This window comes from Bufo gargarizans, chromosome 4, assembly GCF_014858855.1.
Source record: "Bufo gargarizans isolate SCDJY-AF-19 chromosome 4, ASM1485885v1, whole genome shotgun sequence".
Lineage (NCBI taxonomy): Eukaryota > Metazoa > Chordata > Amphibia > Anura > Bufonidae > Bufo > Bufo gargarizans.
Window position 1 is genome coordinate 267,404,650 of NC_058083.1, and position 22,673 is coordinate 267,427,322.

A 22,673-nucleotide genomic window follows, 5' to 3' on the forward strand; every position below is an offset into this window, starting at 1 on the left:
ATTTCCTTGTGCTTCGTAATAATGAATCGATTTTCCTGAAACGGTGGTAAAAAAATAAACACAAATACTCACCTCCATTTGAGCGTGAAGAGGCTGCCGTGGCCATCTTGCTTGCAGATCCTGCGTGAAATCTCATGTGTCATGATGCATGAAGTCACCGCGCCGGCCAGCGTGATGATATCATTACACACTGCTCAAACTTTAGCAGAATCTAAAAGTAAAATGGCTGCTGTGGCCTCTTCCGGGTGACTGGTGACCTGTGCCCTTCAAATGGATAAGGTGAGTGCAATTTAATTTTTTTTTTATGATCAGCCCCTCAAAGGCCTAAATATTCATCTCAGATGCCGCGATCAGCGATGTACACGGCATCTAAGGGGTTCAATGGGGGGGGGGGGGGGCGGTGCAATCACTGTTCCCCGTCATTGCACCCGCTACAAAGAAATGCACTTTGTGACAAATTAACAAAGCGACAAAACGATTTTCCTTGTAAAATGTGATGAAGCAGCCAATATGAATTTTTAAGAACTTCGCTCTTCTCTACACACTATGTATAACTCGGCCCCACCCTTCTATTTTATGGTCCATGTGGCAGCTGTAAAGCAGATATCTGAACTGCTGTTGAAAAGGAACTGTGATCCCATCTGACAAGTCTGTTAGTACATACGTGCATTCCCCGTGAAACAGGAGTTCTTAAAAAAAATTCTCATAACTTGGCTTTATGCCTTTTCTCTCTTATTCATGCTAGAAATATATAAATAGGTTAAAGGGAACCTGTCACCACGAAAATGCAATGAAAACTACAGGCAGCATAAAAAAACAACAAAGGGGGATCTAACTATGTATAAATATACCAGGGGTCAGTACAGAGATCTCTCCCATCATCTATTTATCCCCAGGACGGTGACTGTGACGAGGGGACATCCTCTGCGTCTGGAGGTAAGAAGGTTTGTACACAAACATAGAAGAGGATTCTTTACGGTAAGAGCAGTGAGACTATGGAACTCTCTGCCTGAGGAGGTGGTGACGATGAGTACAATAAAGGAATTCAAGAGGGGCCTGGATGTATTTCTGGAGCGTAACAATATTACAGGCTATAGCTACTAGAGAGGGGTCGTTGTACCAGGGATTTATTCTGATTGCCTGATTGGAGTCGGGAAGGAATTTTTTATTCCCCTAAAGTGGGGAAAATTGGCTTCTATCTCACAGTTTTTTTTTTTTTGCCTTCCTCTGGATCAACTTGCAGGATAACAGGCCAAACTAGATGGACAAATGTCTTTTTTTCAGCCTCATAAACTATGTTACATATTACACAGCAGGAGGAGCTGAGCAGATTGATATACAGAAACGTCTAATTTATTTATTTAAATTCCCACTCATTCTGGGCTTGGAAGTCAAGTTGGAGGTTCTATTACTAAAGGATTTTATGGTTTTTGTTTAACTATACTGTAGATAATGACATGGAAAATTACAAATATAAAAAAAATCATCTAAAATTCTTTAAACATATTGTTATGTTAAACATAAAAATGTGTTTTAAACAATAGATCATTTTCTGATGGAACACTCCCTTTAAGAGACTTTAAAAAATAATTAGCAAAGGTTCCGAATGAATACATAACTGGTGTAACAGGAATCCCGGGGTATATGGATAAAATAGAATGAAATAGTTATAAGGGAATTCTTCATTAGTGTAGTTACCTTTTTATGTAGAGTCATCCCAACCATAATCTTATACTACCTGCACGATTGGACAATTGGATTGGATTGTGAGAGTGTAAAGGGACACAACCCCAACTGACAGCACTCAATTTGTTCAAATATTTCTGGTGCACAAGAACATAAAAGGTTTTCAGGAACCACTGAAACAAAGCTCCTCTCACAAGCCAGCGAGAGAAGACAGGCGCTGAATTAATCAGAAATCCCACGCTACAGAAACATCTCATATTTTTAAAGTTAAATGAAATGATAATATCTGGACAAATATCAATTTTGACTTCCTAGGGTGAAACAAGGGTTAAATAGTGAGACGCTTTCTTGAAATATAGCACTGCCCTTGCCACATCAACATGAATCCTGAGCCTGGCAACATTTTCCATTTGCTGTAAACAGAGTCCCAGACTTCTCAATGTGCCTGACAATGTTACTTCTCATATTCTGCCTGAAAGAATGTGCCTCCTTCTATGTAAGAGTCCACATTTCGCTTATAGAAAAGGTATTAGAAAACTAAACTAACCCTCCGCCGCCACATTCTTTCTTATGTAGAGATATGGAGTCAGACAAAGGAGCTCTCTGTGAAGGGAGTCACATTTTACATTTGCTTGCCCCGCTTTAGCTATTTCATAAGACCATGGCAGACAGCTGGGCAGGTAGCATACAGGTATTATCTTTCACCGAAAAACATTTTAGTGCACATGCAGGTCACATTTTCTATATGCACCTTTAATTGCGGTGCAAGGATTACTTCATATGTTTAACGGCAGGGACCTTTATGCCTATTTTTTAAAGAATCTGGTAGATTTGCGCGACTTTTCAAAGCATTTATAACTTTTCTAGTCGCAATCTGCATTTTCCGCTACCCTTGCCAAGGGCAGAGTGAGGGTTTGGTCATCAGATCCAGCTCATTCATCATTTTTTATGTCGAAAAACTGATGTAAATAATGACTACGAGCTGCCGTAGATTTCATTCTGGTGCACAGTGAGCCGGGGGGGCCCTGTAATTTATCACAAGGCTTGAGCCTCATAATAAAGTGAATGCCTCCTCTGGCAGGGCAGCCCCTATCAAGGCCAATGTAGCACACACCGGCGTAAAGTTTCATTTGCATCTGCGTACTAAATGACACATTGGTGAAAATCTGCAAACGCTTCAGTTGCTGCAGAAAAAAAAGCTGTTGTGGATTTAAAAAGCGTAATGTAGATTTTCCACATATTTTGCAGCAGATTTCACTCTTGGCTGTACAAAAAATGAAATCTCTGACAAACCCTACATCAAAAGGTATGCAACATGCAGAATATGTTGCTGATTTTACCTTGACTTCCTACATTGTTCCGCTGGGAACATGTTTGCTAAGTGTGACCATGGTCTTTAAGAGGATCTGCCACCATGATCAACCATATTAAACAAGGCATACTGCCTGGTAAGGTTGATCATGGTGACTAAAGTGAGCCATTTTCTCTATAACTGGTATACTGTTGTAGAGAAATTCTTACTTTTAGATAAATGCAATTGAGGTGCTCCAAGCAATTAGGGGCTGGCTTAGCCCCTCGGAGCACCATCTTTCCCTGTTGCCACTCCCCCTCCCAATAAGATTGAAAGTCCCAGGAATCCTTACTACTCTGATGGCTGGCCCTGAAATCTTGCACATACGACGGCGCAGTGAAGATCTCAGAGTACATGCGCCCAGGGTACTGCCAATGGCATACGTGGGATTTCAGGGCTCGGCATTAAACCAGTGAGGATGTCTGGCCCTGTCAATATCACTGGGAGTGGCAATGGGGAGAGGTGCAGGTAACATAGTGTTCTGACGGGCTAGGCCAGCCCTTTAGTGCTCCGGGCACTTTATTTACTAATAACCAAAAAGTAAGAATTTCTCTGCCTCGGTAATACAGATTGTGAGAAAAAGGGCTAATTTTAGTCACCATGATCAACCCCATCAGGCAGTATGCCAGGTTTAATAAGGTTGATTATGGTGACAGATGTTCTTTAATAGCAAACATATCAATGAGTTTGAAACCCAACTGGGGCAATATTTGCTCATAGTTGGTATGATTTCTCATGCTTCTCAGTGCCCAAGCATAGTTCCACATTTTAACTCTACACTTGTGTTTTGTGCAGTAACGGTCAGAGGTGTAACTATAGCGGGTGCAGAGAATGCGGTTAAATCCAGGCCAAGGAGCCGAAGGGGGCACATAAGGTCTCTCTTCCCCAGTGAGAAGATCAGTACAACGATAATCAAGATCTGGCAGTTAAAATAAATGCAAACACACCAGAAATCTATAGTGACTTCTCCCTGTTCATCAATAGTGCTCTGAAAAATTGTAGACCATGGATGGGTCATGTATGACAGAATCAACATAGATGATGATCAAATTGATGGGACAATTTCTGCTCAAGTGGTTGTCTGCCTTTGCTCAGAAAATAGATTGGCACACAGGTGGCAACCCTTACTGCCCACAGAAACCCTAACTAGTGATGAGCGGGAGGTGCCATATTCGATCTTGCGATATTTCACGAATATTCGATTGAATATTAGTCAAAATCGAATATTCGCCATTTTTCTATTTATCACGAATATGCGATTTAATTATTCGCTTATTGCCATTTTATTTATTTTTTTAAACTGTATAAGGCAACTTTCCTAATGGTTGGCTGTTAGCTAATATGTGTATTTTACGAATATTTGCTATATTGCTATATATTCTTGTGTTAGAATATGACGAATATTTTTAAAAACTAAGTTATAGCAATATAGCGAATATTCGTAAAATACACATATAGACTATAATTTAGCTAATATGATGCTATAATCTTTTTTTATAGTCACTTTTTTTGTCTCTTCTGAACTTTAGATTTGGAAAAAATGTACACTATTAAAAAAAAATACTATAGCACTATATTAGCTAAATTGCAGTCTATATGTGTATTTTACGAATATTTGCTATATTGATATAACTTAGTTTTTTAGAATATTACGAATATTCTAAAAAACTAAGTTATTGCAATATGGCGAATATTCGTAAAATACACATATAGACTGCAACTTAGCTAATATAGAGCTATAATCTTTTTTATAGTCCTTTTTTTTGTCTCTTCTGAACTTCAGATTTGGAAAAAATGTACACTATAAAAAAAAATACTTTATAACTATATTAGCTAAATTGCAGTCTATATGTGTTTTGTTTTTTTTTACAAATATTCGCTATATTGCTGTAACTGTTTTTTAGAATATGAAGAATATTCAAAAAAATTTAGTTATAGCAATATAGCGAATATATTGGTTATTTAGAATATTCGTCTCTTTTTTCCAATCTGTACTGTTATTCCACTTTGGCATACTCCTCCCCGACAAGCGTCCCTGTCACCATGGGAATGCCTGTGGGTTAGAATATACTATCGGATCTGAGTTTTCACGATCTCAGGGAAAACTCAGATCCGATGGTATTTTCTAACCCACAGGCGTTCCCATGGTGACGGGGATGCTTGTCGGGGAGGAGTATGCGAACAACTGTACAGATTGGGGAAAAAAAGGCGAATATTCTAAATAACGAATAAATTCCCTATATTGCTATATATTTGTTTTTTAGAATATTCGCCTTTTTTTCCCATATGAAAACATGATTCCTTCCTGCTTAAGTTGCTTGTGGGCCAATGACTAATTGACCCACAAGAAAGAAGGAGGGAGGAATCATGTTTTCAGATGTAAAGAAAATGACGAATATTCGATATAGCGAATATATAGCACTTTGAAATATTTGTGAATTAGCGAAGTTGCAATATTCGCGATTAATATTCGCCTTTCGAATATTCGCGTTCAGCTGTGACTCCCATAGAAAAAAATTAGACAGTAAGCACCACTGAAACAGGACTAATGTAAAACCCCAGCAATATTTGAATGGATCTCAATGAACTCAACGATACTTTATGAAAAACATTACATTTACAGTTGTGAGAAAACCTTTTAAAGGGCTGTCTCTTAGCAGTCATATGAGTCCAAATGTATCTGGTAGAAAGTTTTCTATTGGGTATATGATGATATTGTTTATATAGTTATTGACTGGCGACTAATAGAGAAATATTCCAACTTACCTTTCAGTCACAGCTTTCATGAATTCCTCCACAAGGTCATCATAATCCTTGCCCCTCACTCGTTTGTGTCTCAGTCCAATATAAAGGGGGTCCTGTAGTAATTCCTGTCAAACAAAAAGTTATTTACAGTGTTAAAGGCCACCGCCACTGCAAACTAAACATATACCGGTAGTTGGCAGAGTATAGGAGAAAAAAAAGCAAATCTCACTAACGTTCTCTATTCCAATCCCTGGGTCTGATGGATCTATTTTAAAGGAAACGTGTCATCAAAAATGTTATCTGCAAGTTATAGCCAGATAACAACACAACTCCTTTTTTCTAGTCTATTTGTATCTTCTGATTGCAGATTTTTTTTTAATCTATTTCCTCTGAACATGATTATGTGGGCTGCCATCTTGCCTGAGCTGTTCTTAACAGCATTTAGAGAGCATTAAAAAATTGCTTTATGGCATCCACATAGGCCATAGACACAATGGACAGGAGCTGACCTCCTCCATAAGTCTATGAGAGTTTTCTAGGCATGCTTTGTGACCTGTGCAAAGGTCATTTTACAAGGAAAGAACAGATAAGCTTTCACAATCACCTATTGTGAATGGTGTATCCAGTCTTATCTATACACAGGTGATATCATTACAGGCAGGATTAGAATGACAGATAAGCAGGTAACTGCAGTGAAATGAACTGTTCAGAAGTGGTGCCTATTATTAAGCTTAGTGGCCAGTGTGAAAACTGCAGGATGGTCCATGTGGCTGATGTAAAGCAGATATCTGTATTGCTGTTAAAGAGGACCTGTCATCCCCACCTGGCATGTCTGTTTTAGTACATGACGTGTACAAAAACGTGTTTTAAACAATAGGTTTTTTTTATGAAACATTCCCTTTAAAAGACTTTTAAAGACAATTAGCAAACAAAGTTTCAGAATGATTACATTACTGGATATACAGTATGGATAAAATAAAATGCAGTAGTTATAAGGGAATTATTCATTAGGTTAGTTGCCTTTTGAATAATTCTTAAAAATTTTAATTCAACAAAGTTTAATCTTCTAAATATAAATCTGGCAATAATGTTTTCCTAATGTAAAATCATGACATGTATTACACAGCAGGGTGAGGAAAAGTGACAAACTATCATTTTATCCTGCTAAAGAACCAATAAATCTGTATTTTTTAATTGTAGAGTCATCCCAACCATAATGTCATGCTTGGTAGAGATGCTCTCATAGATAGGATTGCCAAAAGCATAATTGATGCCTTATTTATTGAAAAAAATGAGAGATTACATGCAGTAAAGGGTAAACTGAACTGCATAATGATGGACAATATGACATGTCCTGTGGCAAGGCTCTATGACAATGTGGTTTATGAGGTCCACTCCCTCGTAATAGAAATTATAGTGTACTTTTCTGCTATGGTGTAATGTCAATGGAAGTGTGCTGCTATCTATTTCTATTAAAGGGACAGAGGAGTATTGCATGGCCAATAAGACTTACACTTCATAGGTGCTCTCAGTAAGGAGAGATAGTACCCCCACATATTGAAGGGACAATTACTTGCAACCTACCTTAACTACTTTTCCAGTACAGTTGAATATAATCCATTATTCTCTGTAAGAATTAATTTATGATTGGAAGGAGGCAGACTATGGCGCTCTTCAATGAGACTACTGAGGGGAATTTGAGAAAATCTTTGCCCCATTATGATCATCATTCTATACACTTTCCATCACTCTATCTTACATATTTCTAGTTCTCACAACCTCCAGATAAAATAGCATACATTGTTATAAATTAGCTATACAACAATAGCTACAAAGTAGCTATTGTTGCAAACTGTTCTTTGATAAGACAACCATTTTTGGTAAATCAGCCCTTTAAAGGAGTATTATTCAGGACTAACTTGTTGATGAACTATTCTTAGGATAGGTCATTTGTATCAGATCAGAAGGGTTCCAACTCCCAGTCTTGCTGATCTGCTATTTTTATTAACTGCAGGGCAAGAACCAGGCACAGGAGCTACTCATCTCAGTACACTGTGTAGTGGTCGTGCCTGATTACTGCAGTGTCGGGACTACACAGCTCAGTACACTGTGTAGTGGTCATGCCCAGTTACTGTGGTGTCGGGACTACACAGCTCAGTACACTGTGTAGTGGTCGTGCCCAGTTACTGTGGTGTCGGGACTACTCATCTCAGTACACTGTGTAGTGGTCGTGCCTGATTACTGCAGTGTCGGGACTACACAGCTCAGTACACTGTGTAGTGGTCGTGCCTGATTACTGCAGTGTCGGGACTACACAGCTCAGTACACTGTGTAGTGGTCGTGCCCAGTTACTGTGGTGTCGGGACGACATAGCTCAGTACACTGTGTAGTGGTCGTGCCCTATTGCTGCAGTGTCAGAACTACACTGCTCAGTACACTGTGTAGTGGTCGTGCCCAATTACTGTGGTGTCAGGACTACACAGCTTAGTAAACTGTATAATAGTCGTGCCCAATTACTGTGGTGTCGGGACTACTCATCTCAGTACACTGTGTAGTGGTCGTGCCTGATTACTGCAGTGTCGGGACTACACAGCTCAGTACACTGTGTAGTGGTCGTGCCCAGTTACTGTGGTGTCGGGACGACATAGCTCAGTACTCTGTGTAGTGGTCGTGCCCTATTACTGCAGTGTCAGAACTACACTGCTCAGTACACTGTGTAGTGGTCGTGCCCAGTTACTGTGGTGTCAGGAATACACAGCTTAGTACACTGTATAATAGTCATGCCCAATTACTGCAGTGTCGGGACTACACAGCTCAGTACACTGTATAATAGTCATGCCCAATTACTGCAGTGTCGGGACTACACAGCTCAGTACACTGTATAATAGTCATGCCCAATTACTGCAGTGTCGGGACTACACAGCTCAGTACACTGTATAATAGTCATGCCCAATCACTGCAGTGTCGGGACTACACAGCTCAGTACACTGTATATTAGTCATGCCCAATTACTGTGGTGTTGGGACTACACAGCTCAGTACACTGTATAATAGTCATGCCCAATTACTGCAGTGTCGGGACTACACTGCTCAGTACACTGTATAATAGTCATGCCCAATCACTGCAGTGTCGGGACTACACAGCTCAGTACACTGTATAATAGTCATGCCCAATTACTGTGGTGTTGGGACTACACAGCTCAGTACACTGTATAATAGTCATGCCCAATTACTGCAGTGTCGGGACTACACAGCTCAGTACACTGTATAATAGTCATGCCCAATCACTGCAGTGTCGGGACTACACAGCTCAGTACACTGTATATTAGTCATGCCCAATTACTGCAGTGTCGGGACTACACAGCTCAGTACACTGTATAATAGTCATGCCCAATCACTGCAGTGTCGGGACTACACAGCTCAGTACACTGTATAATAGTCATGCCCAATTACTGTGGTGTTGGGACTACACAGCTCAGTACACTGTATAATAGTCATGCCCAATTACTGTGGTGTTGGGACTACACAGCTCAGTACACTGTATAATAGTCATGCCCAATTACTGCAGTGTCGGGACTACACTGCTCAGTACACTGTATAATAGTCATGCCCAATTACTGCAGTGTCGGGACTACACTGCTCAGTACACTGTATAATAGTCATGCCCAATTACAGATGGATCCGTTCAGATAATACAACTGTCTGCATCTGTTCAGAACGGATCAGTTTGTATTATCTTTAACATAGCCAAGAAAGATCCGTCTTCAACACCATTGAAATGGTCAATGGAGGATGGATCTGTTTTCTATTGTGCTAGATTGTGTCATAGAAAACGGATACGTCCCCATTGATTTACATGGTGTGTCAGAACGGATCCGTTTGGCTCAGTTTCGTCAGACTAAAAAACAAAACGCTGCAAGCAGCGTTTTGGTGTCCGCCTCCAAAGTGGAATGGAGACAGAACAAAGGCAAACTGAGGTAAACTGATGCATTCTGAGTGGATCCTTTTCCATTCAGAATGCATTAGGGCAAAACTGATCCGTTTTGGACCGCTTGTGTGAGCCCTGAACGGATCTCACAAACGGAAAGCCAAAACGCCAGTGTGAAAGTAGCCTTAGAACTACACAGCTCAGCACACTATGTAGTAGTCATGCCCAATTACTGTGGTGTCAGCCAGGACTCCACAGCTCAGTACACTGTGTAGTGGTTGTGCCCAATGCGCCCCCCAGCATTGCCGATCACTACAAACCGCAGATCAATTTAGACCTGCGGTTTTTAGCGCTTATGCAAGTCTCTGATCCCTATGGAGGTATTACTATGTATTATAGAAGTAGAGAAATTGAAACTTGGAAATTTGCTAATTTTTCCAAAATTTTGGTAAATTTGGTATTTTTTTATAAATAAAAATGAAATTTTACCATTGTTATGAAGAACAATGTGTGACGAAAAAACAGAATGGCCTGGATAAGTAAAAGCATTTTAAAGTTATCCCCACATATAGTGACACTGGTCAGATTTGCAAAAAATAAAGTCCTTAAGGTGAAATAGGGCTGAGTCCTTAAGGGGTTAAACCGGTAGTATTCCTCTATATTTTCAGTAATCTTTACCCAATACTCTTGAATTTTTACGCATGTTCATAATATATGTATATCGTCCACTCCTATCTCCCCACATTTTTGACAAGTAAAAACTTTAGATTTGTAGCACTTCATTAACATCTTGAGAGAATAGTAAAGACAGTACAATATATTAAATTGAGTTGAGTTATTCTATGGGAAAAGTTCCTTGAGACCCTATTCTTTGCCTGTACAGCCAATTCCCAAAAAATCTTCCCGTTGGGGGGGTTCAAGACCCCCTGCCATTTATACATTAGACTGTCAACTGCTCTTCTGTTATTCTTTTGGTGTAACAGGCATTGCTATATTCTTGAAACCAGTTTCCTATCTGATATTAATACATATGTATGTATATACATAACTTGTAGTCTTTGGATGAAAGTGCTAAAAGGCAAGAATTAGAGGTAAAACAAATATATAGTCATATGTAAAGTATAAAAAAGTATTTCCATCCAAAGTTTATCTAATGGTAGGCAAGATAATGAAGCAATGCTTTAATAATGGTAGAAAGAGTGGAGTGTCTTGAGGCAGAGGCTTGCTTTTCAAATATTACTGGTATAGGGGAAATGGCTTCCAGTGCCCGACAGGGTAGGATAGCACCAGCTTATTTTCTATAAGCCACCACAGGTATTGTGCGCTGCTTCTACCACTCAAAGAACATACAGTGCCTTGCAAAAGTATTCATCCTCTTGACTTTTTTCATATTTTGGTGCCTCACAACCTGGAATTAACATGGATTGTTTGAGGATTTGCATCATTTAATTTACGGAATATGCCCACAACTTTGCTTCACAATAAAAAATTAAAAAAACATCTTCAAACAACAAATAGAACAAAATAACAGAAAACATCAATGTACATAACCATTCACCCCCTAAAGTCAATACTTTGTAGAGCCACATTTTGCGGCAATCACATCTCCAAGTCACTTTGGATAAATCTCTATAAGCTTGCCACATCTTACCACTGGGATTTTTGCCCATTTCTCCTTGCAAAACTGCTCCAGCTCCTTCAAGTTGGATGGTTTGGGCTTGTGAACAGCAATCTTTAAGTCTGACCACAGATTTTCTATTGGATTGAGATCTTGGCTTTGACTAGGCCATTCCAGACATAGGGTTTTCTGTGATGGCTGAAAAGTTCAATTTTAGTCTCTTCAGACCAGAGCACCTTCCTCCATACATTTTGGGAGTCTCCCACTTGCCTTTTCGCAAACTCACAATGTGCCTTTTTGGTTTTAGCTGAAAGTTATGGCTTTCTTCTGGCCACTCTGCCATAAAGCCCAACTCTATGGAGCGTACGGCTTATTGTCGTCCTATGTACAGATACTCCAGTCTCTGCTGTGGAACTCTGCAGCTTCTCCAAGGTTACCATAGGTCTCCGTGCTGCCTCTTTGATTAATGCCCTCCTTGCCCGGTCCGTGAGTTTTGGTGGGCGGCCGTCTCTTGGCAGGTTTGCTGTTGTGCCATGTTCTTTCCATTTGTTATGATAGATTTGATAGTGCTCCTGGGGATCATCAAAGATTTGGATATTTTTTTTATAACCTAACCCTGACTTGTACTTCTCAACAACATTGTCCCTTACTTGTTTGGAGAGTGTCTTGGCAGTGTTTGTTTAGTGATGCCTCTTTATATATTTTTCTAATTTCACTTCACCAACTTAGACTATTATGTTCTGATCTATCACATACAATTCAGATTAACAAAACATTGAACGAAAGGCTGTAATGTAACAAATTACGGAAAAAGTGAAGGGGGGGGGTGAATACTTTTGCAAGGCACTGTATGTTCAGAACCATCTTTTGATGTTTTACTATACTATGAAGCACAGTCCCTCTTACTATTAAACTGTTTTAAACTGAGTCAATGTTAACATATTAATTATTTTGTAGAACCTTTTGTAGAAAGTATGTACATTATATGGACATTTTCTGTACGCTATTTTCCTGGAGGCATAGAACTCTATAAACTTTGTAGGAACCTTCCAGTATTTTTCACAAACTTATAGCCTATTCACAGAATACTGTAGGTGATAAATGTTATATTGAGAGATTCTAAACCGTTGGGACCCCCACTAACTACAAGTACATGCTCTACCGCTATATAATATACTGTATAACTCCAGTCTTCACCACAGTCATGCCGATGAGGAGGGACTTGAGAACCACATACTAGTGATTGGTGCAGGCCCAATATCTATCAGTGCCTCCGCAATACAGTCACTCAACTTTACTTGGCTTTCTCTGTAGCTCCCATAGAATTTAAATGGACTGGCAGCTGTTCAGTAGGGGTTGAAGCAGTGAGGACCACAGTGATCCAACATTTAACAGCTATCCTATGGGAAAACCTATGTAACTAGTAAATCAAGTCAAGTTGATTATATGACCAAGCTTTTGCACAGAAACCTGGTCAACCTAATGCACTTGGGCAAATAGGTACAAATGTACCAAAGTTCATTTTATTAGGTTCAGTAAGTCCACATATTACGCTCTAACCTGGCACTTAATTCTGAATGACAGCTCTCTGTGCGATTAGAGGACTGCAAAGAGGTTGGTGCTACATCAACAATTGGCAAAGTCAACCAGGGTCGACTGGCCCAACAAAGTACAAGATGATCCTATGGTAGGCCCAGGATCTGCCACAATAATGAGCTCCAAACAATTCAGCAGAAGACAAATCCATTTGTGGCTGATGTTCAACTTATCATTTGCCAATCTGTGTGTGCAATTTTAACAACATAGTCTAGGAATGTAGTTAAAAGGACATATTCTGTACGCCCTCAAAATCATTTCCTTTTGGGGGGCCCAAGGCATGTCTGTATACCTTATATACAGTGGTCTTTATAATATAGGCTATACAAATGTATACAGTATGTTGAATGTGGGAGATTTTAGCTATTTTGAAGAAATCCCATATCATCAGAAGTGGCACCTAATTTACAGTGTTCCCCACACATTTATAAGCCAAGCAGTGCAGAAAAGGAAGGAACGTATTTCTTTGATTTGGTCTCTTGTTGTTCTGAGTCATGACTTTGGCTTTATTTTCTGCTTTCACATGATATTTTATTTATTATCAGAAGCATTCATGACTGCAAAGCTTCATGAGAAAAATAGGTCAGAATGTGCGGTGAATGACCTCATATTACATTAGACAATCCATTTCTGTGTGTTCACATAACATTGCCCAAGAGAAAACTCTCCAATTTGTGAAATTTTTCTACATTGGCCACATGAATCACACAGAATTTTTCTTTGGCCACCACTTATGTTACTTACAGTACATAATGCAAAAGATATTTTATACATTTGCTATAAAACATGATTTATTGCTTTAAGCCTGTTTTTTCGTTTAGCTGTCTATGGACATTACATTGTTCATGGCAGATCCTGTCAGCTTTAATGGTAAATGCATTAGCTGCTGTCAAAATGCATGTTCCAATAACTCTACCTATATGGTCCATTCCATTAAATTGCTTTTTTTACGTGTTTTTGTTTTTTATTCAGTATTTTTCACATTGAAATGAAGGAGTCTCAGGGGTTGACTGGTGACTGAATACATCTAATATGTTGGGGCTGGCTTGAATACTGACCAATCAGATTTAGTGTAGCTCAGCAGTGTATCCGAGTTCATATGATGATGACCAATCAGCTGCTAAGGGCAAAGCCCCTAATGAATATTCATGAGATGCCATCTTGTTATTGTCACTAAACCATTAGCTTTGTAAACTTGCCCATGTCAAAACCGGGCAGTTAGGTATTATATAATTAAAGTGGTCATGCCATAAAGTACTTTTCACTCTAAAATTTATTTTCAAGTACTCTAACTCTCCCATTTTTATTTGGATTTATTTTATTTTTTTTTCAAATTTCCTTCATTTGCAGTTTTCTCTTATCCTCCATGCTTGAATCCTACTTCCTGGTTTGTCATGTGACTACTGTCCCATCGTGCCTTAGGGCAGTGAGATGTGTCCTGACATCAGTAGATCATGTGACACTAACCAGTTTATTTGCTACCTCCACATGTTCAAAATGCTCTGTGTAACTGGATTTATAACAGACACAACCTGTGCTCATGTCCATCACTAGTTAGAGCAAAATCCATGCTTATGTTTATCTATCTGTCTATCCATAACAGACGCTGTGACTGACATGTAACTGACACCGCACATAGAGGAGTGGTTATTGAAGGGAAGGAAAAGAAAGGGGCCTGGCTAGGCTGCATGGCTTTGTCCCCTTTCTGACTTAAATACACTCTGCACTTAAGGGTCCATTCACACATCCGCAACTGTTTTGCGGTCCGCAAATTACACATCCGCAAAACACGGACACCGGCCATGTGCTATAATAGAAATGCCTTTTCTTGTCCGTGGCTGCAGACAAGAATAGGACATGTTCTATTTTTTTGCAGCTCACTGTGTGCTGTCCGCATCTTTTGCGGCCCCATTGAAAATGAATGGGTCCGCACCCGTTTCGCAAAATTTCAGAACGGATACGGACCCACTTTGCGGACGTGTGAATGGACCCTAATATATAGACAAACACGGGCCTCTGTCCTCCTCCTGATTCCTACCCTCTTGCTTGCCACAACTGACTAATTGGCTGCTTATTGGCCAGCTAACACCTGACCTCTGATCTGCTTCTGCCGGGGTAAAGCATCACAGTACAGCGCCTGAGCATCTTCAGTGCAGCCTGCAGCTGACGTTTTTTGGGGCAAAAGCACTTTTTTTTTGTGTGCGTGCGCTGACTGTGGCCGGCACTCTTAGCGTCCGGCCACTGTTAGCGCATTGCCCACCCCACCGCTAATCATCTTCGGACCGCTGATCAGCGAGTTTGAATCTTTTTTTTTTTTTTTTCCCTTTTTTGGGGCTTTTTTTTATTTAGTTTTTTTTTCTGTTAGGTTTAGGGTAAGTCCGCGAACACCCGTGCCCCCACACACACGCACACTAAATAAAGTTTTTCACAATGCACACACACACTCCCCTATGGCTCGCCAGAAGTTCTCGGCCAAGGAGGCATACTTGCTTTCGACCTTGAGAGCCCCAGTGAGGACGAGGATGACCCCACTTTCCTCTTGTCATCCGCGGCGGGGGACCCCCATGCTAAAGACCCTGTGGGCTCGTACTAGTTTTCTGGCCCACCAGATAAGTCCATCTGAGCCCCCTACCGGTGAACTTGTTTGGTGTACCCCAGAGGATTTTGAGGCCGTAATTCCTGACCAGGAATCCAGATTCCCACAGTGGGCTTCACTAAATAGGACTATATTTTTTTTTTTCAGTGACCACTTTGTGAATCTGATGGTGGAGCAAACGAACTTGTTCGCCCAACAGTTCATTGCTCAACAAAACACCAGGGCTCCTTTTTGGCTAGGTCCAGTGGCTGGACTCCGGTCAGTGCAGCCGAGATGAGGATGTTTTAGGTCCTCATGCTGCACATGGGCCTAGTCAAAAAACCCAGTGTCAGGCAGTACTGGAGTGGAGACGTCCTCTACTAGACCCCAATCTATTGTATGGCCATGACATGTTCCCGTTTTGAGGCCATCCGGAAATGCCTGCATTATGCAGATAATGCAGCATGTCCCCCCCAAGGTGATCCTGCCTATAACCGCCTGTACAAAATCAGGCCGGTCATCGATCACTTCAGGACCAAATTTTTGAAGGCCTATGTACTGGGAAGGGAGGTCGTTGTTGATGAGTCTCTCATTGCTTTCAAGGGGAGATCATTTTCCGCCAGTATGTTCCCTCTAAGTGGGCGAAGTATGGCGAGAAGCTGTACAAACTTTGTGAGAGTACCTCAGGGTACACTTACAAGTTTCATGTGTACGAGGGGCGAGATTCCCGTATTCAACCCCCAGAATGTCCCCCCACTCTGGGTGTTAGTGGGAAACTTGTGTGGGACCTTATGCACTCACTGCTAGATAAGGGTAACCACCTGTACATGGATAACCTTTATGCTAGTATCCCCTTGTTCCAGTCCCTCGCCGCCAGATCCACGTCCGCTTGTGGGACCATGCGGAAAAATCAACGTGGCCTCTCTACCCACCCCCTCCAGGTACCTATCCCCAGGGGTGAGACCCATGCCCTTACCAGTGGAAACCTGTTGCTAGTCAGATATCAGGACAAGAGGGATGTCCTTGTACTGTCCACAATTCACGGTAACGGCATCACCCCTGTCCCTGTGCGAGGTACCACGGCAACGGTTCTTAAGCCCGATTGTATCGTTGAGTACAATTGGTATATGGGAGGAGTTGATCTCTTTGATCAAGTCCTCAAGCCATATAACGCCATGCACAAAACCCGGGCATGGTACAAAAAAGTTGCGGTCTACTTGGTACAGGTTGCCTTGTACAACTCTTTTGTGCTGTCCCGGAGCGCTGCCAACACAGGGAAATTCCTCCAGTTCTATGAAGCAGTCCTCAATGCCCTGATCTTTTCTAACCGGGAAAGAGCAGTACCTCAGGAACTGGAGGCACCCGGATCATCCCTGGCCAACACTTTCCAGGTGTGGTCCCCCATACTGGAAAGAAGAGACGAACCCCAAAAAAGTGCAGAGTGTGTCACAGGAGGGGATACGAAAGGATACCATCACTCAGCGTGACACGTGCCCCAATCATCCGGGCCTCTGCATTGATGGTTGCTTCAGGCAGTACCACACTTCCATGGAGTACTAAATTTATAATCCCTTTCCCCAATTTTTTATTCTATTTAGCCACTGACAATCGCCCAGAAAATATTAATACAAAAAAAACTATGGTTCTTAGACTTGAGACACTACAACTAAAAATTTTTTAAAAAAGTAGACATATTAGGTATTGCCACGTCCATAAGAATCTGCTCCATAAATATACCCTATGATCTAACCCCTCAGATGAACACAGTCAAAAAAATATGATAAAAACTGTGTACAAACAGCTATTTTTTGGTAAATTTTAATCAATTTTTCCCAGTAACAAAGCAAGGGTTAACAGCCAAACAAAACTCAATATTTATTGCCCTGATTCTGTAGTTTATAGAAACACCCCATATGTGGTCGTAAACTGCTGTATGACCAGTGGCGTACTGCCAATATAGGCAGACCACGCCGTTGCTATGGGGCCCGCAGCACAGGGGGGCCCGGAGCGCATGAAAGGCTCCGCCCCCTACTCTGCACAAGACAGTGACACTACAGTGTATTCATAGTTTCAGGCGGCGTTCTTGAACTTCTCCCTCAACCCCACCCATTGTTCGGGCTGAAGCTCCCTCCCAGGCAAGGATCCTGCTGCTGCTGATTGGCCAGTGTATCAGGCAGCAGGAGCAGCGCAGCCAGGCATACATAGAGACTAGGGTGGCCACTGGCTTCACGGACCTCGCCGGCCACGCCCCCAGCACTTACAAACCACGCCCACCTCAGTGAAGCCACGCCCCCATCGAATGCCGGGAACCGGGTGGAGGAGAGGTAAGAACTTGTGGAGGGGTCATGGGTGTCCTGGAGGGACCCTTTTTAGCAGTCCCCTGAGGGCTTAATAAATACTGTGAATGGGGAACTGCTGAAAGGGGTTAATAAATACTGTGAAAGTGTGAAGGGCCTTCACATAAACCCTTTTCAGCAGTCCCTCATTCACAGTATTTAACCCCTTTAAGTCCCCTCTTCACACTTATTTATTTTCCCCTTTCAGCTGTTCCCAGGACCCACACAGTAAGTATTATTAACCCCTTTCAAAATTACCAGCGCCTGCCCTTTTCCCCCTGTGAGCAATCCCCGACGGCCCACAGCACAGACCAGGGAGTACCTCAGCGCAGCTGCGCTCCTCAGAGTCTGTTCCTCCACTTCCTGCGTGGCCACGCCTGCACAAACCAGAATTGACTGGCGCGATGCAGGCGCTGCCAGACGTGCGACTGATGTCGGTGCGCTCTACGCCGTGATGCGAGTGATCCTTAAAGTGCCCCGTACTCGTCGAGTCTAGAGTCGCTGATGACCACAAAAAAGGAGGACTTCTGGCAGTCCGTCCTGGCCTTGTGCCAGACGGAGGACCAGGAGTCTAAAAACCGGACGTCTGGTCACCCTAATAGAGCAGTGCACTCGGCGTGGCAGAGTTATCCTCTGCGCTCACGTGCTGCCCGCCATCTGCCGCCCGCCCTCAAGACAGTCATCAGCCAGTGAGTGCCCCACACCCCTGGCCCATACTGAAGGACTGGTCAGTGAAGTGTGCCACAGTAAGAGGACAGCAGCAGACTTAATATAAAGCTCATATATGGTATTGGTTGGATATGTGTATTCTTGATAGGGGGAGGGCAGCAGCAAGCAGTGGGGTTTGGGGGGAAAGGGGCCTGTAGGATCATAGAGGAATCAGGAGGACAGTGTGCTTTCCTCCTACTCCCCCCCCCTCCCTCACTCCCCGGGGAGAAGAGGGTGGAAGCACACAGTCCTCCTGAGTCCTCTATGATCCTACAGGGCCCCCCAGCATATCAGTCATCTTGCAGGGGTGGGGGGAGAATATGATTGGTGGCTATGTGCACACTTAGCATCAGCAGCAATGAGTTAAAGGGGTTATCCAACCCATATAATGCCCCCCAAAATGCTCGGGGCCAGGCACCTTACTTACCTCATTCCCCAGCACCCGCATTGCTCCTGATGCCCACACAGCCGCCACTGCCTCCCTCCCGTCACGCAGATTAATACATCCTGCGACATAGGGGGGAGCAGCCAATAACAGGCTACAATGGGAACGAGCCTCCCTAGCATCGCGGGTGACGCTAGGGAGGCTCATTTCTGACGCAGCCTGCTATTGTCTGCACCCCCCCATTGGGCATAAGTATTAACTGTATGCGGTGCCTGGGCAATTTGGGGGGCATAATAGGGATTAGATAGCCCCTTTAACCCTTAGGATACCAGAGGTTTTTTCATTTTTGCATTTTATTTTTCCTTCCCTATCTTCCTTGAGCCATAACTTTTTTTTGTGGGAAAACCCCACAATTTTTCCACCTTTTTAGGGGGTTTTGTTCCTACAGCTTTACCTTTGTGGCAAAACTGACCTGTGCCCTTCATTCTCTGGGTCAGTACAATTACAACGATACCACAGATGTATAGGTTTTTTATGTCTAAATAGTGTAAAAATACATTAACACTTTGATTTTAAAAAAAATATTAACTTTTTTACATCACCATATTCTGACCCCCATAACTTTTTTATAGTTATATGATCTACTGAGTTGTGTGGGGGCTCATTTTTTGTGGGATGAACTGTAGTTTTTATTGATACCCTTTTGGAGTGTGTGTGACTTTTTAAATCACTGGAAAAGTGGCCCTGGAAAAAAATAGTAAAAGTGGCAACGTTTTGTAGTCAGGTCCACATTGATGGAAGGCAGTAGTAGCAATACCATATTGTGGCACATTATACCAACCCAACAGAGCAAAATACCACAGTCCATCACAAAATACTACCAGCAGCACAAAATACATCCCCAAAAACTTCTACTAGCCAGCTGTGAGGAGGGGCCCGGCGGCCCCCTGGGCATCGGCCCACCGGGAAATTTCCCTGTAAGGTCTATGGCCAATCCGTTGGCCCAATGGTTTCTGTGGGTGTGTACCTGCATAGTCTGACAATGGCGGAACTGATGGGATAGAGTGAGCCTGTGCAGGTACACACCCCAACTGGTTACCACCCCTCTCTACCCTTACTGCAGACTGCTAGCAATTCATTCATAACTTCTAGTTGAAATAATAAAGGAATGGCACAACATAGAGCCATAAGAATAGATTGTTATTACACAGGGATTGCATGAAGCTATTAAAACAGGCATGTCAGGAGTGGTGAAATGTCTTCTTTAAACATGTGGTATGACTACATGTGCAGTATAGTGTACTGTCCTTGACTTCATCTGCCACCATACTTATCTCCAGACTCATATTGGGTAAATGATAATTACTTGTCTCCAAAAGATGCAATGCAATATGCAAACAGCATGTTATAGAGAAGGAGGAGCTGAGCACTTTGAACACAGAGTCATAAGAATAGATGTTCCAGAATTGTTATTGCATGAAGCTATTAAAACAGGCATGTCAGGAGAGGTGACAGATCCTCTTTTGCCTGTTGGCCCAATGGTGTCTGTGGGTGACATGTTGGACCCCACTGTATTACACTGTGTTGAATCTTTAAATTATTACATGTTTTGAATACAGTCAAACCTCTCTGAGACGACCACCCCAAACTGCATTCATAAATGACCTTTAAAGGGAACCTGTCACCGGGATTTTGTGTATAGAGCTGAGGACATGGGTTGCTAGATGGCCGCCAGCACATCCGCAATACCCAGGCCCCATAGCTCTGTGTGCTTTTATTGTGTATAAAAAACGATTTGATACATATGCAAATTAACCTGAAATGAGTCCTGTCCCTGACTCATCTCAACTACAGGACTCATCTCAGGTTAATTTGCATATGTATCAAATCGTTTTTTATACACAATAAAAGCACACAGAGCTATAGGGACCGGATATTGCGGATGTGCTAGCGGCCATCTAGCAACCCATGTCCCTTTAACCACCTCCGGACCGCCTAACGCAGATGTGCGGTCCGGAGGTGGCAGGGCTGCGCACAGTCACGCATATACGCGTCATCTCGCGAGACGCGAGATGACGCGAGTATGCGCCCGCGCGTGCGCAGTTCGCGCCGGCATTTCATCGAGAGGTATTTCGTCAGCAACCTGCCAGCCAATGATCATGGCTGGCAGGTTGCTGATTTTTAAAAAATCCAATCAAAGTGCCAGATAGCAGATCATATTAGTAAATATGATCTGATATATGGCTGCCTGCTCCTCTGCTGGTTCTTTTCGTCGGTTGGATCCAGCAGAGGAGCAGGCTTCACAGTGAGTACACCAAACACTACACTATAGCCCCTGATCACCCCCCTGAACCCCAATTAACCCTTTGATCACCCCTTTGATCACCCCTGTCAATCACAAGTGAAAAGAAAAAAGTGATCAGTGCAAACTGTTATTGACCGTTAGGTTTTAGGTATAGTTTAGGTCCCTTGGTTAGGTAGTTAGCGATCAGTTAGCGCCCAGCCCACCGCACCGCAGTCCGTTATTCGCTGATTAGCGTATCGCTAATCAGCATTTGTACTTTTATAGTATCTGGAAGTGATCAAAACTGATCACGGTCAGATCTATAATAGTACTAGTGTCACTTTAGTTCGCCCTCCACCCAAAACGCAGTGTTTGCCCGATCAGGCCTGATCGGTCGCCCACACGTGCGTTCGCCCACACCCGCCCCACCGCAGTGAGAAAAAAAAATTTTTTTTGATCACTGCACATTCACTTTACACGCACTGCGGCGATAAAAAAATCAGTTTTGATATTTTTTATCAACTGCAGCGGCCTCCGGTACTTCGCTAGCCTCCCCTTTGTAAGACAGGCTTGCTTTTTTTTTCTTGGGTAGTCTCAGGGAATACCCCTAAATTTAGTTGCCCACATGTCTAACAGGGGGTATTCTTCTGAAGAGGCCTACAGGCTTCTGACCCAGTCGGATGAGGAGTGGGAACCCTCATCTGATGAATCCAGCGGGTCAGAATACGAACCTGTAGAAAGCAGTGGCTCTCTGACCCAAAGTTCGGACGAGGAGGCTGAGGTCCCTGATACCACCAGGCGTACCCGGCCCCGTGTCGCTAGACCGCAGGTTGCGCAGGATCCGCTTCAAGAGCAGCAGAGTGGGGCTGGTGCTGTCGGATTACGTGGTGAGGCATACACCAGCAGCCCAGCCCTCCCTGGACCTAGTACCAGCTCTGCCGTACAACCTGGTGAAGTAGCGAGCACCAGAAGGGCAGTTGAAGCTGGTACGGTGGCACGTGCAGTAGTGACCCCGTCGCAGCCCCCGCAAAGACGTGCCCGTAGAGCCCCTAGAATCCCAGAGGTGCTGGCAAACCCTGATTGGCAGTCACCAACTTCAGCCGCACCTGTAGTTTTCCCTTTCACTGCCCAGTCTGGAGTTCGGGTTGAGACGGCTCAGATCGGTTCGGCCCTGGGATTTTTTGAGCTGTTCTTGACTGCGGAGCTTTTAGACATAGTTGTGGCCGAAACAAACAGGTATGCCACACAATTTGTCACCGCTAACCCGGGAAGCTTTTATGCCCAGCCTTTCCGGTGGAAACCAGTCCAAGTTTCCGAACTTAAAACTTTTCTGGGCCTCCTCCTCAACATGGGCCTGACAAAAAAGCATGAATTGCGGTCATATTGGTCCACGAACCCGATTCATCACATGCCCATGTTCTCTGCTGCCATGTCCAGGGCACGTTTTGAGGCCATCCTGCGG

At 42.8% G+C, this 22,673-nt stretch overlaps 1 protein-coding gene across 1 annotated transcript in view; it reads right to left on the minus strand.

Annotated features, from left to right (window-relative positions):
• Positions 1-22,673, minus strand: part of ME1 (malic enzyme 1) — a 356,258-nt gene that overhangs the window by 149,994 nt on the left and 183,591 nt on the right. Inside the window, exon 6 of the mRNA XM_044289917.1 lies at positions 5,804-5,907. Coding sequence (XP_044145852.1) covers positions 5,804-5,907 — 104 coding nt within the window. The remainder of the gene's footprint in view (positions 1-5,803; positions 5,908-22,673) is intronic.